At 36.6% G+C, this 22,711-nt stretch overlaps 1 protein-coding gene across 2 annotated transcripts in view; it reads right to left on the bottom strand.

The window, feature by feature from the left end:
- Positions 1-2,246: 2,246 nt before the first annotated feature.
- LOC143857800 (uncharacterized) overlaps positions 2,247-22,711 on the bottom strand; it is a 32,178-nt gene continuing 11,713 nt past the window's right edge. For both annotated transcript variants that reach the window (XM_077368294.1, XM_077368295.1), the window contains 3 exons: positions 17,690-17,807; positions 2,679-2,986; positions 2,247-2,579 (listed from right to left, as the gene is read on the bottom strand). In XM_077368294.1, coding sequence (XP_077224409.1) covers positions 2,459-2,579; positions 2,679-2,986; positions 17,690-17,807 — 547 coding nt within the window. In that variant the 3' untranslated portion in view covers positions 2,247-2,458. The remainder of the gene's footprint in view (positions 2,580-2,678; positions 2,987-17,689; positions 17,808-22,711) is intronic.

Below are 22,711 nucleotides of genomic sequence, written 5' to 3'. Positions count from 1 at the left end.
GGTGGCCACCGTCAAAATTACAAAGGGCAGGGTGGCAAAACCCTGCCCCTATCCTAGTCAAACCACCTTCTGTGACTTTCCACTTAGATCTAAAATCAAAGGGCAGGGTTTTGCCACCTTGCTCTTGTAATTTTGACGGTCGGGCATCATATAAAAACTCTGGAAAATAGACAGGTTATTTTATCATTTTTGCTTTCACCCTTCTCCTTGTTTTTGCTCTCGTCCTCATATTTTGATATGGAAACAAAGAGCCCACGTCGATCATATTTTGTATGGAAACAAAGTGCCCACGTCGATCACGGATTCGAACTGCTCCTGTATGGTGTTAATCACTTGCATGCAATAGATGAAGTTCTTAGGACTAGAGTACAATCGGCTCTTAAACGTAAATTTGAATCAAATAATCAGTTTTGAACTCACAATCGTTTATGAAAATCCAAAGGGAGGTGTGACTCGGGGGTTGGTTAAAGATGATGTCTTCTAGGGGAGGATTGGAACCACATATATAAAAGATCTGGCATGGAGTTGGGTAGGTAGATTAGAATGCAAATAACTGTAGTTTGAGAGTAGGGCAGGTGGGAGAAGGAGAGAGATGGGAGAGCAGGAATGAGTTGAGGTGAGGGTGATTAATGGCTAAAAAATCAGGAAAAAGTCTCACATTTGGAGTGAGTTTTTTGTTTCCTGATTTTTTAGGTTTTTCTTGCCCTCTCCTCACTGAGTCCCTCTCGTATTCTGGAAAACAAATCTTCATGGTAGTAAAACGCATTTTAAACACGTTTTAAACTTGTTTGTTTACCAAATTTCCAATTTTACCTCGGCTATATTTTGTAAATGACAAAATCTTAAACATTAAACATATTTTTCATGTTTTTATTTATGCCACCATATTTACTACATTTTTTTTTAGCCAATACTGTATTAAACCCGACTTTTTTCGCCTAGCAGGTCTTGCTAACTATGGTCTTGCTGCCACTCAAATAGTCTTGCTCCAAATTATGTTGGGTAGTGTTGGAATCTGACACCATACATTTACATAAAGAAATATTCTAAGGTTCAACAATATATTTTGATCAATTCTAAAAGATTAATAATTTTATATTTTAATATGATTATCCCGAGTAATATACTCACAATTTTAATTAAGTTAATGTAATGCATTATTCTCATATTAAAAGCCTACTATTAAGATCGATAAAACTGAAAACTTAACTGTAAATTTGTGTTAGCAGTATTCATAAAAAAAAAAATAGAAAAAAAGGGTTATCTAGAGAATGTCGCATAGAATCCATTTAGGTCATGTTGCAGTAAAAACATTTCATGTGGAAACTTCATTTCCATGATTTGGAGGAAATGTTGTTATGACTTATTTAAAGGGATATCATTATAAATTGAAGGTCCTTATAAATAAAACTTGAATTGCAGTGATTCAAATTACTTTTTTTTAATGTGTAATCATACAATGGAAAAGCAGGGAAATCTGAAAAAGTTTTCCCAACCATTTCTACAAGATTCCTGTAATGCAAACAGGGCCTTAGTGTCCAATATGCGTAGTTTGCCCTTTCAGAAGAATCCATGTTATAGGTTGAAACTCTTGCGTTGTCTTCATTCTGAATCACAATTTAGGCTTCAGACTCTAAGGAAGAAGATTAGGTTGGAAAGAGTATTTGGGTTCTGAAAATATTATCTGCAAATTGTGGCCCCCCTAGGTAATGATAGAAATATTCCCCCCATGAATCTGGCATAGCAAGCGACCAGCAGTAGGGATGAAAATTGTGCTTATGACAAACGTATTCTTTGCCATTCAAAAAATGGAGCTTGTAACAATATGAAGCAATAATTTCACAAGGGGTTGAGCTTCTAGCACAATTGGTAAGGAGAACATTCTTTGACCTTGAAGTTGCAGGTTCAATCCCAGCCTACCAACCCCCAAAAAAATGGGAGTTTTCTAATATTGTCAAATTTCTAAGATGCAACTTTTGGGGAGATTTTCTAGACAAAATTTACCCTAAACTACAACCCAACATTTTGAGGGGTTGAGCCTCTAGCTCAATTCCTATAGACAATGTTCTTCAACCCTGGGGTCGGAGGTTCAATCCTAGTGTTCCTACCAAAAAAGCAATAATTTCACCACAATTTTTTCCTACCAAAAATATGTGAAGAAAATGAATCTGTACTGATACCCTCAATACTCCAAACATGAGGTTGAAGCGATTGCTTTAATGGAAATACATATGCATGCATATATGTGCATCTATCAACAAATACAAACATTTATTCCTGATAAGATTCCCCTTGTTCTCATGAGTTACAAGTTAGAAAAGAAACACTGATAAAAAAATGTGTGTAGCTCATCTGTTAAATATTTCATACATCAGATTTTTTTTAAAACTTTTTTCTTGGGTAGATAATTCATCATAATTGATACATGAAGGGTGGTAGAGAGAGCATGCATACCCATCTATTTTGAAGGTGAGGTTAATCTATGCTCTTCAGTTTCATGCTTTAATGACGCATCCCCACCCATTAATTCCTGAAAGCCCTCTACCTTCACTGGCGGTGTCCTCACACTGAACATGCCCCTACACACACAGAAAAGCATAACATAATTAATCAGAACATCAAGCACTCAAATATACAATATTTCTCAACCACCAATGAGGTCTTTCTAAGGGACTCACTGTTGCTGAAGCTGAGGAATTTGAAGGGGTGTCAGTTGGTTAAACTGATGGCCAGATTGAGTGTGATGGTTTGCCATAACCATTTGCTGATGTCTAAGTTGCAGTTGGTGTTTATTGACAGCGCCGAGTGTACTATCTATTGGAAAATCTGATGCATTTTCAATTTTGACTTCCACCATGGGTCTGTCTTTATCTGAAATCATACTAGAGGTTCGAGGAGTAGAGGGTTGGCGTCTTCGGAGCTTATCCCACTGTTGCTGCTGCATTGCTAGGTTCTGGGGATGAAGCATGTGCATTTGTCTTTGAACCTGCAAAATCCACCACAAAAAAAATAAATGAAATGGATGGATTCGAAAAATACAACTCCAATTAAAAGGGGCAGCTGATATGATAAAGATCAATTTAAGTCATATATGGGCAAGTCACAGAACTCAAAGTATAATATATTCAATTACAGCGAAACAATTGAATAAATTCCATAGAGCTAAAACTATTCCACTTTTTTTTTTCCAAGATCTTCCATATTATGAATGCAAGTTGAGAAAAACACCACAAGGATGACTATAATACACTACTTTAGCGGGACAATATGGGTGCAGACCCATAAAAAGGGGTGGGCTGGGGATAGGGGTGTCAATTTTAGCTCGAGCGAGCTCGAATCCTTAACGAGCCGAGCCGGCTGGCCAGGCTCGTTAAGCTTAACGAGCCGAGCCCGAGTTAGGCCAGACTCGGCTCGGCTCGGCTTCTTAAGGCTCGTTAAGAAAACCCGTATAAAAGAATAGTCCTAAATATAATACAGTAGGAAACAGCTGGAGGCATAATCATCATCATGAGGTTGGTGTTGTCAACATCTGTTTTGTCAACATCATGAGGTTTTGTCTTTCTCGAAATGCAGTTCGTATCAAACGGTTAATTCTCGTGAGAAATTAATTTTTTCCGTAATTGTCATAACTTTCTACCTTTTGTTGGTATTTTTTTGGTAATTGTCATAACTTTCTACCTTTTGTTGGTAATTTTTCATTTCAAACTTTATACCTTCAGCTATTTTACTTTTTTTGTAACGATTACTTTTTTTTCTTCTTATTTTTGCTTTTGCTAGCCACCTTTGCCATGTGCGAATCTTTGCACCAAGGATGGTCACATGCCGAGAAGTGGCATAGGAGAAGTTTGCCAGCAAATTCTTATAAAAAAAAAAGAAGGAAATGTTATCAACTACTGTTTCCTTACGAGGGCACTCTCACTAGGATAATCCAAACCGTCCATTTGATAGGTCACGTATAGTCAAGAATTTTTCCAAAAATGTTGTACTGAATTTAATATAACCCAAGCTCGATAAGGCTCGCGAGCCTAGCCGAGCCTGACCGAGCCGATCCCGAGCCTGGTTCGAGCCGAGCCTTTGAGCTTAACGAGCCGAGCCGAGCCTGGCCAAGCTCGGCTCGTTTACACCCCTAGCTGGGGATAAGAAGAATTAAAGAAATTGATGGGGACATCAACAATGGGCGTAGATTCAAGGTTTACAAGCTATGAAGCACGGGTACGGGTACGGGGTGCGGGTAAGACGCGACACGGGTACGTGATTTGCCAAAAAAACCGGGTGCGGGTACGTTCGGGTACGCCGAATATAATAATATATTTTAATATTTTATTATATATTTATAAAAACTAAAAAAAATAAAATTGTAAAGCAATCAAATAACAATAACATCACCATAATGGAAAATTCTAATATTACTCTTCATTTCATAAGTGATTAAGTTCTATATTTCATAACATGAGGCATCAATACACCACTCATTAGAAAAAAGTCTGTCACCAGTGTGTTGACCAGTGCCTGACAAGATGAATAATTTTTAGAGACCAAATTATGAGATTTTTTTTACCGGACTTTTGGGATTTAATAATGTTTGGACAAAATAGATTTTATGAATTTTTAAAATTTGAAAAATACCCCACCGTTTGGAAGTTAAGAAAGTTAAAATTTTGACCCGACCCTTTTTCTTTGAATTTTGTACTAGAACTGGAGAGTTGACTTTTTTTCCTTTTAGATTTGGGTGTTGAAACTATTTTTAATAAATCCAAAAGGGGGGTATTCCGTTAATTACATGTAAATCTTAAGTAAATGGACAATAAAATAGTAAAGACATTTACTTAAGTAAATGGGCAATAAAATAGTAAAGACATTTACTTAAATGGTTTATATGTAAATACAGAGAAGTACAGGACAGGAAAGAGAAGCAGCAGGAAGAAGCAGGACGTGTCGGGTACGCGTGGTGCGCGCCCGACACGCAAAACTAGATTTTAAAAAAAAAACAATGGGGTACGTACCCAGGGCGTACCCGGACGTACCCGCACCCCATACGTGTCGGGTGCGGGTGCGGGAGCCCCGGGAGAGTACCCGTGCTTCCTAGTTTACAAGGGCAGACGTGGACGATACTGATGATGGAGACTCTAGCATAGACCACAGAAATGGGTGTCTTTTTAAGGAAATGTTATCAGCACTACTGTATTTTGATGAGGGCACTCCTCACTATATTAAAAGTACGGTATGGCCCGCACCACAGGATCATCCAAACCGTCCATTAGATGGGTCACAGCCTGAAAGGGAGAAGAGCCACGAAGGACAGAAGACTGAAGGCGATTCGCAAGAAAACATGATGTCAACACGGCCTCCCCGCAAAAAGGCTGGACTCGCATTTGAAACATGATTGTTCGAGTAACTTCAAGCAAATACCTTAATTTCCTTTCAGCGACACCATTCTGCTGTGACGTGTAGGCACAAGAGGATTGGTGAAGAATTCCATGACATGAAAGATAATCCTGAAACCCATGTGAGGAAGAGAAAAATTCGCGAGCGTTATCAGTGCGAAGACATTTAATATTGCAATTAAAATGATTCTTTATTTCAACATGGAAATTCTGAAAAGCAGTGAAGACCTGAGAGCGGTCTTTCAACATATATACCCATGTCATACGCGAATAGTCATCAATAAAAACTACGATCAATTATTTGACGCGACCCTAGAGGGCCCCCATACATCAGAATGAATTAAAAGAAAAGGACTATCAACTCGACTAATGACTCGGGAAGGAAAGGACACCTGGTGGTGCTTCCCGAGTTCATAAGACTCGCACTGGAACAGAGAGACAGAAGAAGGAACAAAGGACGTATGCTGAAGGCGCTGAAGAGAAGGGTGACCAAGACGGCAGTACCACTGATAGGCATCAATAGAGCTATGCAAAGCGGTAGGAGAATAGCTGCAGTCAAGGTGATAAAATCCATCCACCTCACGACCCGATCCAATCATCTTCCTAGTCGAAAAATCCTGAAACAAACAATAAGAGGGATAAAATGAGATGGAACACTGAAGATTTTTCGTTAATTGACTGACAGAAAGTAAACTAAATGGAAATTTAAGGACACATAGTACAAGTAGGCGAGGGACATATTGTACCAATAGCAATGATGGGGGAAGTGGACCCATCAGCAAAGGTAATGGTCGGAGAGCCAGAGGAAAAAGAGCGAAAAGAGGATAGCTGAGATGAGTTACCAGTCATGTAGTTGGAGGCTCTCGAGTCAATAATCAAGGACCCGGAGCTAGAGAGTAAGGTCATGGGTGAACTATCTGGCTGAGCAAACCCGTCAGTGGGATGTGAAGCACTCTGTCTAAAACGCTGCAGCTCATAATCTGCCATCGTGAAGGTAAAGGACTCATCAACAGAAGTAGAACCAGGGGTAGAAGTCACGCTGTCAGATGGGCCAGGAGCAGTGAGATGAGCTGATCGAGGTGGGCGAAGCTTTGGATGAAGCACATAGCATGTCTCGATCTGGTAGCCATCACGATGGCAATGGGTACAGTATGGACGGCCACGTCCACCACCAGTGCGGCCACGAGCTCGAGGAAAAGAGCCACCTCCTCTGGGTGGCTTGGAACCACCAATACTATCAGAAGCCACGAGTGCCGAACTATCAGATGGGAGGCTGTATGGTGACTCATCAAGGCACTGCTGCGCACGTGAATAAGCCTCTCGTAATGATGGAATAGTGCCGGAGCCAAGAATCTAATGACGAAGGTGTGTAAACTCAGGGCCCAGGCTCTCAAGATAGTGCACAACCCGAATTTGTTCTCGCTGGCGACGAAGGACATTGACATCAGAAGTGAGAGGTAAGAAAATGTCAAGCTGCTGACATAATGAGATAAACTGCCCATAATGAGTCTCAAGGGACATGTCACCATGTCGCAGACGCATCCACTCAGAGTAAGTGGAACAAATACGCCTGAGGTTCTCAACCCTAGAGTAAGTGACAGCTCAGTGATCCCAGATCTCCTTTGCAGTAAGGAGGAGAATCATGGTGGATGAAACGGCAAGGGTCATGCTCTGCCAGAGTAGACTACGAATCAAGGCATCTTCCTGCTCCCACTGACTATAGGAAGGGTCCTTGAGAGATAGGGGTTCATCCCGAAGAAAGCTACTTTGCCTCGACCACGAAGACGGAGAGAGACCGCGAAGAACTAAGAGGAATAGGAACCCAACTAACTCAGCACATAATGGTGGAGAAGAGGATTTTGATGAAGAAATCCAAGTGGGAGGACATAGAAAGGTGAAATGGGCGAAGAGGGTTTAAAGAAGTTTGAGAAAAGGGGCTATAGTGGGAGGTGGAGGGGTGGGAAAGGGGCATAGGCTTGCTGGAGTGAGGGGGGCGGAGGGCTAGGGGTGGGGGGTATGGAGGTGGGGCGTGGGGGGGTGGGAAAAGAGGGAGAGAAGACGGAGAGAGATGCGAGGGATAGGGTTAGGGTTGTGGGATGGAGACCAAAAGGAATCCCTAGGGATCAGAAACCCTAGAGCTCTGATACCATGTTGAGAGATTTGGAGAAGAGAAAAAGTGAGTGAGTTAGGGAAAACTCCCTCTCACTATAATGTATTTATTTAAAGAGAAAGATAAGTACAATGACAACTATGCCCTCAGGCTTATTACATATATCCAACAATTACAAATCCTTTTCACCTTTTTACATCAATTTGAAATTATTTTCAGCCCTTTTTATGATTCAGATTTTTCAATAAAAACAGCCCTAAAATATGTATAAGCATCCATATATGTTTTATCTATCCTATAAAAGTACATAGTTATATTACGAAATTCGCACGTAAAAGATTTCGCATAAAACAACCCTTATTAGTACCATATACATTCTGATTTTGTTTTTCAAAAAAATACTTAATCACATAGAACTTTCACTAAATTTTTTACTCTCTTTAAACATTGGACATGGCCCTCCATTTTTGAAAGACTTGTGCGGATTCCTCGGCCTGACAGGATACTACTGTCAATTTATTCGTCATTATGCTACTGTAGCCTCCCCTCTCACAGACCTCTTACAAAAAGACGCTTTTCAGTGGAGTTCTGAAGCTCAAATGGCATTTGATCATCCAAAGAAATTAATGACACAATTACCAGTGTTGGCATTGACAGATTTTTCAAAAGATTTTGTCTTGGAAACTAACGCATCTAGCATTGCCATTGGAGCTGTATTAATGCAAGAAAAACACCCCATTGCTTATTTTAGCAGAAAAATGACACCGATCATGGCAATAGCATCAGCGTATGTTATGGAACTCTTTGCCATTACAGAATCTGTCATGAGATGGAGGCAATACTTGCTGGGTAGGAGATTTGTGATATACACCAATCATCGTAGTCTCAAAAAACTGATGGCTCAGGTTATTCAAACACCAGAGCAACAACAATACCTCTGCAAATTACTTGGCTATAATTATTCCATTGTGTACAAAGCTGGGAAAGAAAACCAGCTAGCTGATGACCTCCCAGAATCGAAGAAGCATTACCACATTCAGCTCCAATATCATCTTCCCAATTACAATTGGCAGTTTCTCGTCCAGAACTTGATATTTCAGGCCAACTCCAGAACCTGACTGACCCAGAGTTAATTGCAAAACACGAAGAAATTACAAAGGGACTCGCTTCTCCGGAATTCACTATCAGAAATGGTCTCCTCTATCATAACCATCGCTTGTTCATTAACTCACAGTCTAATCTACGGCACCAACTCATGCATGAATTACACAGTACTCCTTCCGGAGGACATACCAGAGTACTAAGAACAATGTTCGAGGTACTCTACGGAAGAAAGCCTCCTATAATACCATCGTACAATTCAGGTTCTTCTTCCGTTGAAGCAGTGGAGGACGACCTTCAACAACGTGATCAGATTTTAATCCGCCTCAAGTACACTTTACATCAATCTCAAGCGAGAATGAACTGTCTAGCGGATCAGAAAAGTCTTGACAAGCAATTGGAGGTGGGTAGTTGGGTTTGGTTAAAGTTCCAACCTTACAGACAACATTTCCTGGTTCGTCGAACCTTCCACAAGCGTAGTAAAAAGTACTATGGGCCATATGAAATTGAAGCTACAATCAGGAAGGGTTCTTACAAATTGACGTTGCCTGTAGGAAGTCAGATTCTCCCTGTTTTTCATATATCTCATTGCTTAAACCATATTGTGGACCTCCACCCCAAGCTGTGTGTACTTTGAGTATTAACAATCAACCGCTCATCTCCTCGTTAACGATTGTGGGTGAGAGAACTGTCCTAAACAATGACAAACCAATTCAACAAGTCTTAGTTCAGTGGCACGGACTATTGCCAGAAGACACAACGTGGGAAAATCTACATGAGCTGCAATTGGAGTTTTCGGCTTTGAACCTTGAGGACAAGGTTATTCTTCATGGGGTCGGCAATGATAGATCCTTACATCAAGGGTTGACAAGTGAACCAGAATCAAATCAGAGAATAGAAGAAATGAATGGGGATCAAGTGGATAACATACAAAGTAATATTATATACCTTTTAAAACATGTTGAAGGTTTCTACATGAATCCTATATACCTTTTACGTAAGTTTCTGGAAAAATCAGCAGCCAAAACATCAAGAAAATATGGTAATTTAAACCCTAATAATAAAATCATACATCTATTCATACATAAACAACATAATACCAACATGAACAATAATCCTTTACCCCTTTTTCTTGGAAAAACAACACCATATGTTTGCTGATTTTTTATATATATAAAAATATGTAAACTAACAATGAAGGTTCACATATAGCCTTAGTTATCCCAAATCAACCTTAAGTAATATTACATGTGATTTTTTACTTTAAAACCCTCAAAGGAAATCAAAACTCATTTTCTTGATCAAATGAAAGCCACTCATTTTGTAAAATCACAACCCTATTAACAAAACACACCATAAACAAGAAATTACCAAGAAAATAAACAAGTTAGGGTACCTACTTGAAGGACTAATCTTTTCCCCTCTTTTCTTCTTCTTTCTTCTCACAGCAGCAAGGGGAAAAGATTGGGTCGTGCGATCTCTCTCTCTCTTTCTTTCAATTTTTAGGTTATTAAAAATAACCCTAGATGGGTTTATTTTTAAACTTAGCCCAGAGTATTATTTCAAGAAGGTTTCTAATTATTAGATTCCTAATTATAATCTAATACTAACTTAAGATTGGAGAAAATATCAATATTGGGTTTCCTAGCTTATTCTAATATATTATTAGTATTTAGGTTATATTAGGTTATTTTTAGATTTTATCTTTTTTAAATAAAACAACCCAAAAGTTGCCTAATAAGACACAAATTGTAACTCTGCTTAACCATAACAGAAAAAAGGGTCACAACTTACTCAAATCATGTCCGAATCGCTAAATCTTGGGTTCGTTAGATATGTATTCGAAATATCCATATACCAGGACCAAAATCATGTCGAACGAACAAAATTTGATTCCCTAAAAATAGGTTATACAAAAAGTGACGAAAAGACATTATGACCATCGATTTTTAAAATCGTTTAATCTAACGCAGGATAAGAAATACACAAGAATCTTAAAGATTAAGATTGGGGATCGATCCAACATCTAATTTACATATCCTACTGTCCGAAAACTCAAAATCGAAGATCTAACAGTTAATCTTTGATCGAAAGATCTACAACCTAGATTTAATTAAGATTTGTATCTTTATAGTCCCTTGGTGGGACCAAGTCATTACATTCTACGCCCTTAAAGGAATTTCGTCCCTGAAATTCGACTCCCTAAATTCTCTTAAGTTAACAGTTTTCATGTATTAAAGTTACAAGACTAAGGTGATATGCAAATAACGCATTATGAAATTTATTTGTTCTGTGTGAGTTTTAAGCAAACAACATATTATAGAATTTAGTTATTAAACAAACAACGTAATATAATATGACTTTGGTCCATTATTTGTATTATAAAATTTGATTAGGTAACGTATATTAATGATGTATTTTTCTTTAAGTGTATTATGAGAATCATGAGGAAGGTGCATAGATTTTATTAAGTTCAATCAACTACCCTTTCCTAAGACGTACCCATACTCACAACGTAACAATTTTCTTGGAAGCCTAAAACATCTCACTATATTATGTGGGATCTTGCAATTCACCCCCTTTAGGGCCCAACATCTGTGTTGGCACATCATACTGCGGTAAAACATTCTGAATCTATTTGAAAAGACTAAATTACACTTTGGAGCCCAGAACTAACTGTCTTGACTTCAGCCAACATAACTCGCTCACATATCGAACCAGGCATCCTCGGTGCACGTGAGTTCGTTACATGGTTCTTACAACACAATTAACTCATGTGCCTGCAGTACACACGAATTTATTGCGTCGATCCTATGTGCTCCTTGCCTAGTTTTACCTATCTCATAACTTCGTTAAATATTAACCTAGGGACCTACACCCTAAGCTCTAATACCACCTGTAACGAACTCACGTGCACCGGGGACGCCTGGTTCGACATATGAGCGAGTTATGTTGGCTGAAGTAAAGAAAGTTAGTTGTGGGCTCCAAAGTGTAATTTAGTCTTCTCATATGGATTCAGTGTTTTTCCTCCAGTATGATGTGCCAACGAAGATGTTGGGCCCTAAAGGGGTGGTGGTGGTGGATTACAAGATCCCATATAATATAGTGAAATGTCTTAGGCTTCCAAGAAAATTGTTACGTTGTATGGGTACGTCTTAGGAAAGGTAGTTGGTTGAACTTAATAAAATCAATGCACCTCCCTCATGATTCTCATAAATATACTTAAAGGAAAACGCAGCATTAATATACGTTACTTAATCACATTTTATAATACAAATAATGGACCAAAGTCATATTATAATATGTTGTTTGTTTAATAACTAAATTCTATAATATTTTGTTTACTTAAGATTCACACAGAACAAATGAATTTCATAATATGTTATTTGTACACTCCATTGGTTGTGTTGTTGGCATATCACTTTAGTCTTGTAACTTATGAGAATCTAGGGAGTCGACTTTCGGCGACGGAATTCCTTTAAGGGGGTAGAATGTAATGACACAGTCCCACCAAGGGCCTATAACGTTACAAATCCTAATTAAACCTAGGCCGTAGATCTTTTGATCAAAGATTAATGGCTAGATATTTGATTGAGTTTTCGAACAGTATGATATGTAAATTAGATGTTAGATCGATCCCCAATCTTTAAGATTCTTGTGTATTTCCTATCTCGCATTAGATTAAACGATATTAAAAACCGACGGTCATAGTGTCTTTTCGTCACTTTTAGTATAACCTATTTTTGGGGCATCAAATATTGTTCGTTCGACATGATTTTGGTTCTGATAGATGGGTATTTCGAATACCTATCCAGCGGACCCAAGATTTAGCGATTCGGACATGATTTGAGTAAGTTATGACCCTATTTCTGTTAGGGTTAGGCATAGTTACGATTTTTGTCTTATTAAGCAACTTTTAGGTTGTTAAAAAAGAAAAAAAATCTAAAAGTAACATAATATAACCTAAATAATAATAATATATTAGAATAAGCTAGGAAACCCAATGTTGATATTTTCACCTTTTAAATTAGTATTAGATTATAATTAGGAATCTACTTCTTGAAATAAAACTCTGAGCTAAGTTTATATATAAATCCATCTAGGGTTATTTTTAATCACCTATAAATTGAAGCAGAGAGAGAGAGAGATCTCACGACCCAATCTTTTCCCCTCTTCCTGCTATGAGAGAGAGAGAGAGAGAGAGAGAGAGAGAGAGGAAGAAGAAGAAGAAGAAGAAGAAAAGAGGGAAAAAGTTAGGGTTTTAGCACAAAAAGATTAGTTTTTTAAGTAAGTACCCTAACTTCTTTATTTTCTTGGTAATTACTTGTTTATGGTGTATTTTGTTAGTAGGGTTGTGATTTCACAAAAAGAGTGGTTTTCTATTGATCAAGAAAAGGAGTTTTGAGTTCCTTTTTTAGGGTTTCAAAGTAAGAAATCACCTGTAATATTACTTAATGTTGATTTGGAATAACGAAGGCTATATGTGTGCCTTCATTGTTAGTTTACATATTTTTATATATATAAAAAATCAGCAAACATATGGTGTTGTTTTTCCAAGAAAAATGGTTGGAGGATTATTGTTCATGTTGATATTATGTTGTTTATGTAATAATAGATGTATGATATTATTATTAGGGTTCAAATTACCATATTTTCTTGAAAAATCAGTATCTATTGGCTGCTGATTTTTCAAGAAATTTAAGTAAAATCTATATAGGATTCATGTATAATATTTATTTAAAGAGGGTAAAAATTTAGTGAAAGTTCTATGTGGTCTTAAGTATTTTTTTTTACAAAATCAGCATGTATATGGTACTAATAAGGGTTGTTTTATGCGAAATCTTTTACGTGCGAATTTCATAAACTATGTACTTTTATAGGATAGATAACACATGTGAATGTTTATACCTATTTTAGGAATGTTTTTATTGAAAAATCAGAATCATAAAAAGGGCTGAAAATAATTTCAGATTGATTTAAAAAGGAAAAATGATTTGTAATTATGTGGTTATAAGTTATATGAATTAGTTTGTAAAACTTTACTTTTTAAGAGAAATCGTTTTATCTATTCGAGTCTTTTAAGCGGTCTATGCGAATGTAATTTTGTTTCTATGAGATTATGTGTTGTAAAATAAAAAATGAAGGGTGAATATAATAAAAAGGATATAACTACGAAAGATGGCTTCTAGGGAGTAGGGTTTATTTCGGGTTATACTTGGGGCTTAGTTTCAAAATAAAACTAACGAATAAAAACTAAATTGGTTAAGATAAAATAATTAACTTCATTTAAATGATATTTCAGGGTACGCCTCGATTTGATACATAGAGCTTTTGCATCGTCTCCTTACACTCACGAAACTCAAGGAAAGTTGTAATTGACTCTTATGATAATGTTCTTGTAATGACTTTGATATTATGATTTTGCTCTCTATGTATCATGCCATTTTTAATTATTTTTCTATGCTTTAGGAACATTTGAAACCCTTATTTAGGATCTTTTTATTTTGGCTCATATGCATATACATCATGGTTTTAAATTTCGACCGAAATCCGAAATTACCGAAACTGAAATTTGCCGAAATTCTGAATTTCGGCCATTACCAAATTTCGGTTAATTGTAATTTAAAAAAAAAAATATGTTCCAAAATTTCGGAATGAATTAAATATTCTTTTTTAATTAATACCATATTTCGACCAAAATTTCAGTTTTCCGAAGGTCCGAAACAGTTACCGAAGCCGAAATTTTAAACCATGATATACATGATGTTTTTGTATGGTACTCTTATTTGTGCTCTCTCTCTCTCTCTCTCTCTATATATATATATATATATATATATATATATATATATATATGATGACCTTGATCTGCATACAAGCATGTGATGTATGATCCATGTATATACATATGACGCTTTTTATTTGAGACATTTTTCGCAAAGGGTGTGATACTTCGTTTTAGTTACCCATAATTGTATTCCTTTGATACCTTAGCATGTTACGCTGTTTGATATTTTTCATATTCTATCGATTCTTTCATTTGCCCATGTTTGTAACCTTTGGTTGTCCTTCACATGATCTTATTGAGGCACTTATTTTGCTTATCTTTGATTGATTGCCCATCTAGGTTTGATACATTTAGATCACAAGTTTATACGAGTCTGCTATAAACTTGTGCAGCTTGCTTGATTTAGTTTCTACCTACATGTTTTGTAGGTATAGGTGATGACATAAACATAAATAAGGGAGCTAAAGGGATCGAAAAAATAGTGTTTGGCCATGTGGCCTTGTCGGGCAAAGTGCCTTTACTTTGTGAGTTGTATTGGGTTTTTCTTTGAGTTCGCTTGTTTATCTTTTGGGGTAGCGATTCGGATTTTGGGATTTTAGAATTTGAAGAAAAAAAAATTATGTCTAAAAATTTGCCCCAAATCCAGATTGTTACATAAGGAATTTCGTAACAGAACACCCCCAATTTTGTTTCGCCGCTATTTCTGTCCGTTTCGGCCGGAACACTTACGTTTTACTTACTTTTTTCTTCTCTCTATACTATTTTTTAATGTCCACTTACTTAAGATTTGCATGTAAATAGGAGAATACCCCCCATTTGGATTTATAAAAATAGTTACAAAACCCAATTCTAAAAGGATAAAAAGTTCATTTTTGGTGGCATAGGAAAAGGCAAGATACTCTGACAACCCTTTAAAACGAAATTTTCTCGCAGTTGTTTGCCTAGCAACGGTAAAGGAGGTAATGATGAAGGAATGCCTTAGCCGAACAAATAACAAATAGATAAAAGGATTTGGGTGTGGAACTCAGATGGGGAATTCAGGGTAAAATCATTTTACCATCAACTTCTACCTAGCCTCGATACCTCCGAAGCAGCCAAGGTGTGGGACATAAAAGCACCACCGAAGGTATGTGTTTTTGGTTGGGCAACTGTTCTTGAAAGGATACAGACCACCAACTTCCTCAGAAAAAGGAATATGTTGATTATCGACTATTGTGCTCTTTGTATTGAGGATGGTGAATCCGTGGATCACCTCCTAGTATATTGTAAGGTGGCTAGAGAGATATGGGGTAAATTAATGGCTAGATTTGGAATGGCATGGGTGTTCCCGGCTAAGATCATGGAGCTTTTGGAAAGCTGGGCAATGGTTCCATGGAAGAAAAAGGAAAGATATTTTGGCAAGTTTCCTTCCTAGCCACTATTTGGGTCCTTAGGAAAGAACGCAATGCAAGGATTTTTAAGGGAGCTCAATGTTGGGTAAAAACATTGGAATGCTTCAGATTTGTATCAGCATATGATTGCATGGTTGGAAAGAGATTTGTACTGAGTCTAAAAACAATCCCAAAGTTATTCAATGATGGTCGCCTCCAAGACAAGGGGTTTTAAAATTGAACTTCGATGGTTCCAGTTTGGAAATCCGGGACATTTAGGTATAGTAGGGCTGTTGAAGGATGAAGATGGAGTAGTACTATGGGCATTTAGAGGCCCTATCGGAGTAGCTGACTCAAATGAGGTGGAAGTTCGGGCCGTTCACCATGGAATCAAAATGCTCCAAAATGTTGACCTGAATAAGGTGGTTGTGGAAGGAGATTCTCTAAATGTCATTAGATGGCTAAGAGACTCATCTTGTGTTCCTTGGAGATTCAGAGCCATGTTTGATGAGATTCAGGATAGATTAGGGATTGCGTCCATCTCTTTTAATCATGTAAGGCGGTCACCAAATAGCGAGGCGGATATATTGGCTAAAGAAGGTGTATCTAGGGGAGAGTATTGAGTTCTTCCACTTTCTCCCTCCCTAGCTCTTGATGTTCCCGTTATTGCTTGTTCTGGTCCATTTGCTTCTTTGTCTGATGTACATTTTGGGATCATCTTGATCCATTTAGTGTTAATGAAATTATCTTTGCCATTGAAAAAAAAAAAGGATAAAAAGTCAACTTTCCAATTCTAGTACGAAATTCGACCTTTTTCGATCATTTCAGTCCGGCTCAAAATCTTAACTTCCATGTCAATGATGCCAAAGCTGAAGTGAGAACGTAGAATGTAGGGCAGCACTGACAAGGCTACGATCCAGATAATAAAGGCCACTTGACTCAACCCCCCCACCAATCGTCTTCTTGGTTTTTGAATCATGAAACGCACGAGGAAGAATACAATGTTACCAAACAATGAAAAAACTTGGTAAGTTTACTAACAGATAGTAGATAAAAAGGAAACTTTGGAATGTGGAAGATTGAGGGCACTAGAAGGACCTTGGTAGAGCACAATCACGGAATCACTTGGCCAGTCGCAAAAGCAACGGATCCATCAGCCAAAGTAATAGAGGTATGAAAAAGGCTTATGAAATGAGATAAACGCTTACGAATTACCTGCGGAGTGGGTCATGCATTACTTTTTGGAAATTTATCAAACAATCATACCGCCCAAGAGGAAGAGTGAGAGGATGTGAACGCTGACGATCACACATGAGAGAGGGTGTAGGAGTCGATCCAGGTGAAGGAGATAACAATGATGACGAAAAAGTGGAAGAATATTATGAGTTATGAGTCCAAGTGACTTCTTATTTTGTATAATTATATTTGCTTAGTTATGTCTGGTTTCATGATCTGTGAAATTAATTGAGTTCATCAAGGGCCAATTTGATGCTAGTTACATTTGGAAGATTTAACTAGTAAAAATGAGTGTTTATTTGTTATACTGGGTTGCAATTTTTAAAACTAAATACTTTCTGATTCTTTTTTTTTTCAAATTTTGTTTGCATCTTTTTCCAAAATAAAAAATTGGAGCAGACAGAATGCGGAAAATTTTCAATCCAGGAGACAAACTAAACTAAAGGAAATTAACAACTATGTGTCTGGCACACTTCTAATATAGAAAGAACTCTGACAGTTACAAATTCTCCTCATTTTTTCTAAATCACTTTAATATGTGATCCGGAATGATGGAAATGCATATGCCAAGTGGAGCAGGAAACACAGCTCCATAGGAAGAGAAATGCTTTGAGAACAGAGCCATTCAGAAAAAAACAGGAAGAGAAATGCCTGGTTACTATATTATACATTTATACCATTAAAAAAATGCATAGTTACTTACTTGCTGGGTTTGCAGGAGAGGACTCTGATGCTGTGACTGTAGTCCCCGTACATGATGTGTTTGGTGAGAAAAAACCTTGGTACCATTCTTTAAATGTTCTGCTAAAACCCCAAGATTACTGGTGCACATAAAATGTAAAATACTATTAGACAACAAGTTCAACAAGAAGGCTTTCACTACACTCAATGTCATAAATGGAATAAATTGACTGTTTCAGAAAATCTGAAATATATTACATAAATTAAAGAAACCTGCCAACATATTGATATAGTGACTTGCAGTGCTAACACGTGTATAAACAGATAAAACCATGGATAACAAGTGGAAAAGGTTATCACAACTCAACTCAACTAAGCCTTTGTCCCAAAATAGTTGGGGTCGGCAACAAGTGGAAAAGATTATATGAAATAAAAATTAAAATTAAAATTAAAATTTGTGCAAGTACCCGACTTCTAATATATTAGCAATAGTTAATATGACTAAAATGCATGCAGTTGCTTGGTAATACTAAAGAAACCTATCTAAAAGATATAAAACTAAAACATGGTGTTATATATAGATGTCCTAGTATAGATTCTATTTTGTAACTGAAATTGTCATTGAATGTTATTTACATAAATGAATACTACATCCTTTTAGGACATTTATACTATTGAGCAATATATATAGCATATTTTCTTTTTTTCTGAATGGTAATATATAACATATTTTCAAAAAATTAAATAGTATAACTACAAATCTGACTATGCATACCAGGATTTTCAGACATGTGGTTGCAAGATACCTCTACCATGTACAAAATTATCCACAATGGTTTAGCCGACACTTCGAATTTATTCCTGACACACATGTCTTGCCGTGTCCGACACGAAACGCGTGTCCACTCGTGTCGACACTCCTTTGGACACTTTTAAATGTACTGCTATAAGTGTTAGATTTAATGTGGGTGTGTGACTGTGGACATGTTTTTGTGTCGTGTCAAGTGTGACATTCTGTTTTATTATTGCATATTGTGTTTACCTCTTTTATTATTAACTCTTCCGTTATTATAAACTCTTTTTTAGCTCTTCTTTAACTAGTATTTGCTGTTGTATCATATCTATGCTTTCTATTTTAGCCATGTCCCCGTTTCTAAATTTTAGGGGTTCGCCGTGTCGACACACGACACTCCGCGTCCGTGTCCACAAATCATAGGTTATCCAGTGTAAAAGGTACCCATGACCCATACCAAATTGCAAAGTTTGGGGTATACCCATACAAGTGTCAGTAACAACTCCAGAAGCGATACATAGGCACAGAAACTACAGAAACAAGACCGCGATATGGCATGTCAAAGATAGTTAAAACTATAAAGAAGAAGTGTTAGTGAAAGGGTGGGTAACACCCACTCAGCATATGAAGCAATAAGTCCTCCAACTGACCAAGAGTACCACACAAATAGGTTTTTCTGCTAGAAATATGAAAAGACTCAGATGGGCGGACCGACAGGAAGAGTAGATGTTTAATTAGTTTTCTAGTGAATGGTGAGATAGGATATGGTTTCTAGGATCTGTTTCTACATCCGGTTCCATCACAGATTATGACTTATTCTTTTAAGCCCATTGATGACATAATTGAGGAAGTTGGGAAGGAGAAAGTGGTGCACCGGTTTCATCACGGATTATGACTTATTATTTTAAGCCCATTGATGACATAATTGAAGAGGTTGGGAAGGATAAAATGGTGCAGGTTATCACAGATAACCACTCTAGTTATGTTAGTGCAGAGAAGAAGTTGATAAAAAGAGAGAAATTATATTGGACTACATGCATTGCTCACTGCATAGACTTGATGTGCATCACTAAATTGAAAGTGCATGCTTTGACCATTGAGAAAGCCAGGCAAGTAAAAAGAAAATTATTTATGGTCATCGATGGGTTTTTTTTATGAGAATCCATACAAAGAATTGGGAGCTTCTTCGTCTAGTAGTTACATGTTTTGCCACAGCCTATCGCATATTACAAAGCTTATACAAGCCGAATCAGCCTATCATTGCATTATGTTCATCTGAGGCATTTACTAGCAGTGCTTATGCCAAGCATAGTTTTAAATTTCCATCAAAACCGACATGAAACAACCGAAATACTTCTGTTTCTATCCCCACAGAAACATAAAGCGAACCGAAACGCATACCAAAACAAGAATTATAAGTGTCCTACTGTACAATGACCACTAAAAAAATTAGTGGTATACAATACCAGCGCATGTGTTACATAATTATATTCATAAGAATTTTATGTGAAATGTGGTGCACGTATTATATATAAATATGCATATGATATCCATATTCCATCCCCACCGAAACGTAAACCGAAACCGAAACACATAAAGAAACAAAAATTGTAAGTGTATTACAATACCAGAATGTGTTACATAATTATATTTATAAGAATTGTATGTGAAATGTGGTGTATATATTGTATATAAATATTTATTATGTGATATACAAAGTATAGTATGTACTTAATTATCAAACATGTGCGACAGTGCATGTCACTACGTGTTCGATATTGTTAAATCATTATGAGTGCTTTTTTATATGATAGATTTTAGCATGTATTTGTGCTTGTTCTGGCACTTTCTGAAGTTTTGTCATAAATGTTCATCATTTGCATATATTTCCATACATTTCCATGATTTTACAAGATTTCGACCAAAATTTCTATCCAAAACCGACACGTTCACATTTTCATCATGTCAGATTCACATACCGAAACCGAAACCTAAAGCCTTGATGCCAAGAAGGATGAGGGCATAAAAGCACATGGTATTGTATTGTTTAATCTTCTGTTTGGACAACATGAAGCATTTTTTATTAAGATTAAGGTCTCGTTGGGAAGTTTTATAGGATACGTAGATTCAAGCAAGTTTCAAGTTTCATTTCAATATGAGTTTCGGTCGTGATGAATATTTCGACGGAAATCCTATCAACACACTCATGAAGTATGGAAACATATGCAAATGATGGACATTTAAGATGGAACTTCATGAAGTGGGCCAAGAAGAATAAGCTCAAATACACACTCAAAAACCATCACATTAGCAAAAAACAATTACCCATAATGGTTAAACAACATTGAATACCTAGTGACATGCACTATCACGTATGTCTGATCATTGGCACATGTCACACGCATTCATATAAATATTTATTAATAATACATACACTACATTTCACATGCAATTCATATAAAAATAATTATATAACACGTACTTATATAGTATACCACTGGTACACTCACGATTATAGTTTCACAAAGCGTTTCAGATTTGATATATGTTTCAATGGAGATGGAAACTGTAAATTTTGACCATTTCGTGTTGGTTTCGGTGAAATTTTAAAACAATGGATTGAAAGGAAGCATGCAATGATATTACTTTATGTGTTGATGGATTTAGCAAAAGTGAAGATGTTGTTTAATTGTGGGAATAACAAAAGCAAATATGAACTCCACAATTACATCATCCTCTACATGCAACCAACTATTAGTTAAATCCCCAATTTAGATACGAAGTTACATTTTCAATCATGGAAGAGGTAAAAGGTTTTATGAGTGCATGAATAGGATGATGGGCGAGGATCGATAGAGCATATCGATGTTGATGTTTACCTAGATCTGTATGATGAAGCAAGGAGAGATTTTGGTTGTCGTATGGCCATTGAGATGATGAAGTGCTACAATTTACTTATTTAATTGTTACTTAATTTGATGTCTTCATTATTTATCATCTAATAAAAAGTGTACTTCTAAAGCAATGGGATGATTTTTTACTAGATGATGTGCTTTGGGTCTAAGATAGTAGAGATAGAAAGCTTTGTTGTGCGAGAACTAAGCCTCACATGCAATTATTAGGGCCATGAGAAGAACTAGAGAACTTTTGATGCAATAAGTTTATGTTTTTCAATTGAAGATTCAATAATTTATTGTTGTGGTTCTTGTGAACTTTTGATTTGTGAATAAAATTTCATGTCAATGATAGATCCATACGGAAAATAGGAGTGACTACAGCAAGAAAAGTTAAAATGCTCTAATCTATATTATGTACAACATGAAGCTGCAAGAAAGAAGATGCAGAACATTGATCCAATCTTGGCAGACCATATTGATTCTGACAATAATTGGATAGCTGAAAAAGAAGATTCTTTTCTTCTTGTTGATCGTAGCAGTCTAGATAACAATGGCATGGTGTTTGATTTCATTGCTATTCAATCATTTCTTGTTCGTTCAACTGATGTACCACTTTGACCACCATCCCAATTGGTTGGTAGTAGTTTTGGATCTACTTCCCGACCTAATAGGAGAAAGAGTACTACTAAAAGTAAGTATAATTTCTAGTTTTTCCTAGTTTTATAAAATCTATATTCCAGTTCAGCTTTATAATAATTATTTTGAACATTAATGCAGTTAAAATTAAAGGTAAGGTTGTAGCACATGTGTATCATGTTACAATTGACGAGGGAGAGGAGTATAGTGATACAGGTGATTGTGAGGGGATTGGATATCATAAGTACACATATTACATGGTTGAAGAGGATGGGGATGATGCGATTGAGGACCAAGACAGATCAACGATGAGTCTGAGTCCTTATTTATACACTTTTTCATGTGTGTTTTCTATTTGTGACATTGTGTCCGTGACGTGGAAATGTGATGTAAAATTGTTATTTTGTTTGCCCAGTGTTGGTAGCTTGGTAAGTACTTGCAAACTCAATGACCACTAGGCCATTAACTGATTGCTTGTAATATCTTTTAGATGGGTTTCATTCTTTATTTTCTTTGCGTAACGAGAGTTGGATGATGATACGGGAAATGACGGATATTTTTTTATAGATTTTTTCACAATTTTCTATTTTTTTTCTTAATTTTTTAATTTAAAAATTTTGAAAATTCATGAGGCCTTACACCTCATGCCTCACACCTCTACAAACTTTGTTATTTACCACAATCATTACTGATAGAAAGTTTCAGGTATAGAAGTGAA

The sequence above is a fragment of the Tasmannia lanceolata genome, unplaced genomic scaffold, assembly GCF_043159265.1.
Source record: "Tasmannia lanceolata isolate RefF3 unplaced genomic scaffold, GAP_Taslan_0.1 ptg000025l, whole genome shotgun sequence".
Taxonomy (NCBI): domain Eukaryota; kingdom Viridiplantae; phylum Streptophyta; class Magnoliopsida; order Canellales; family Winteraceae; genus Tasmannia; species Tasmannia lanceolata.
The sequence above is the reverse complement of the archived record's forward strand: the minus strand, read 5'-3'. Positions and strand labels throughout refer to the sequence as shown.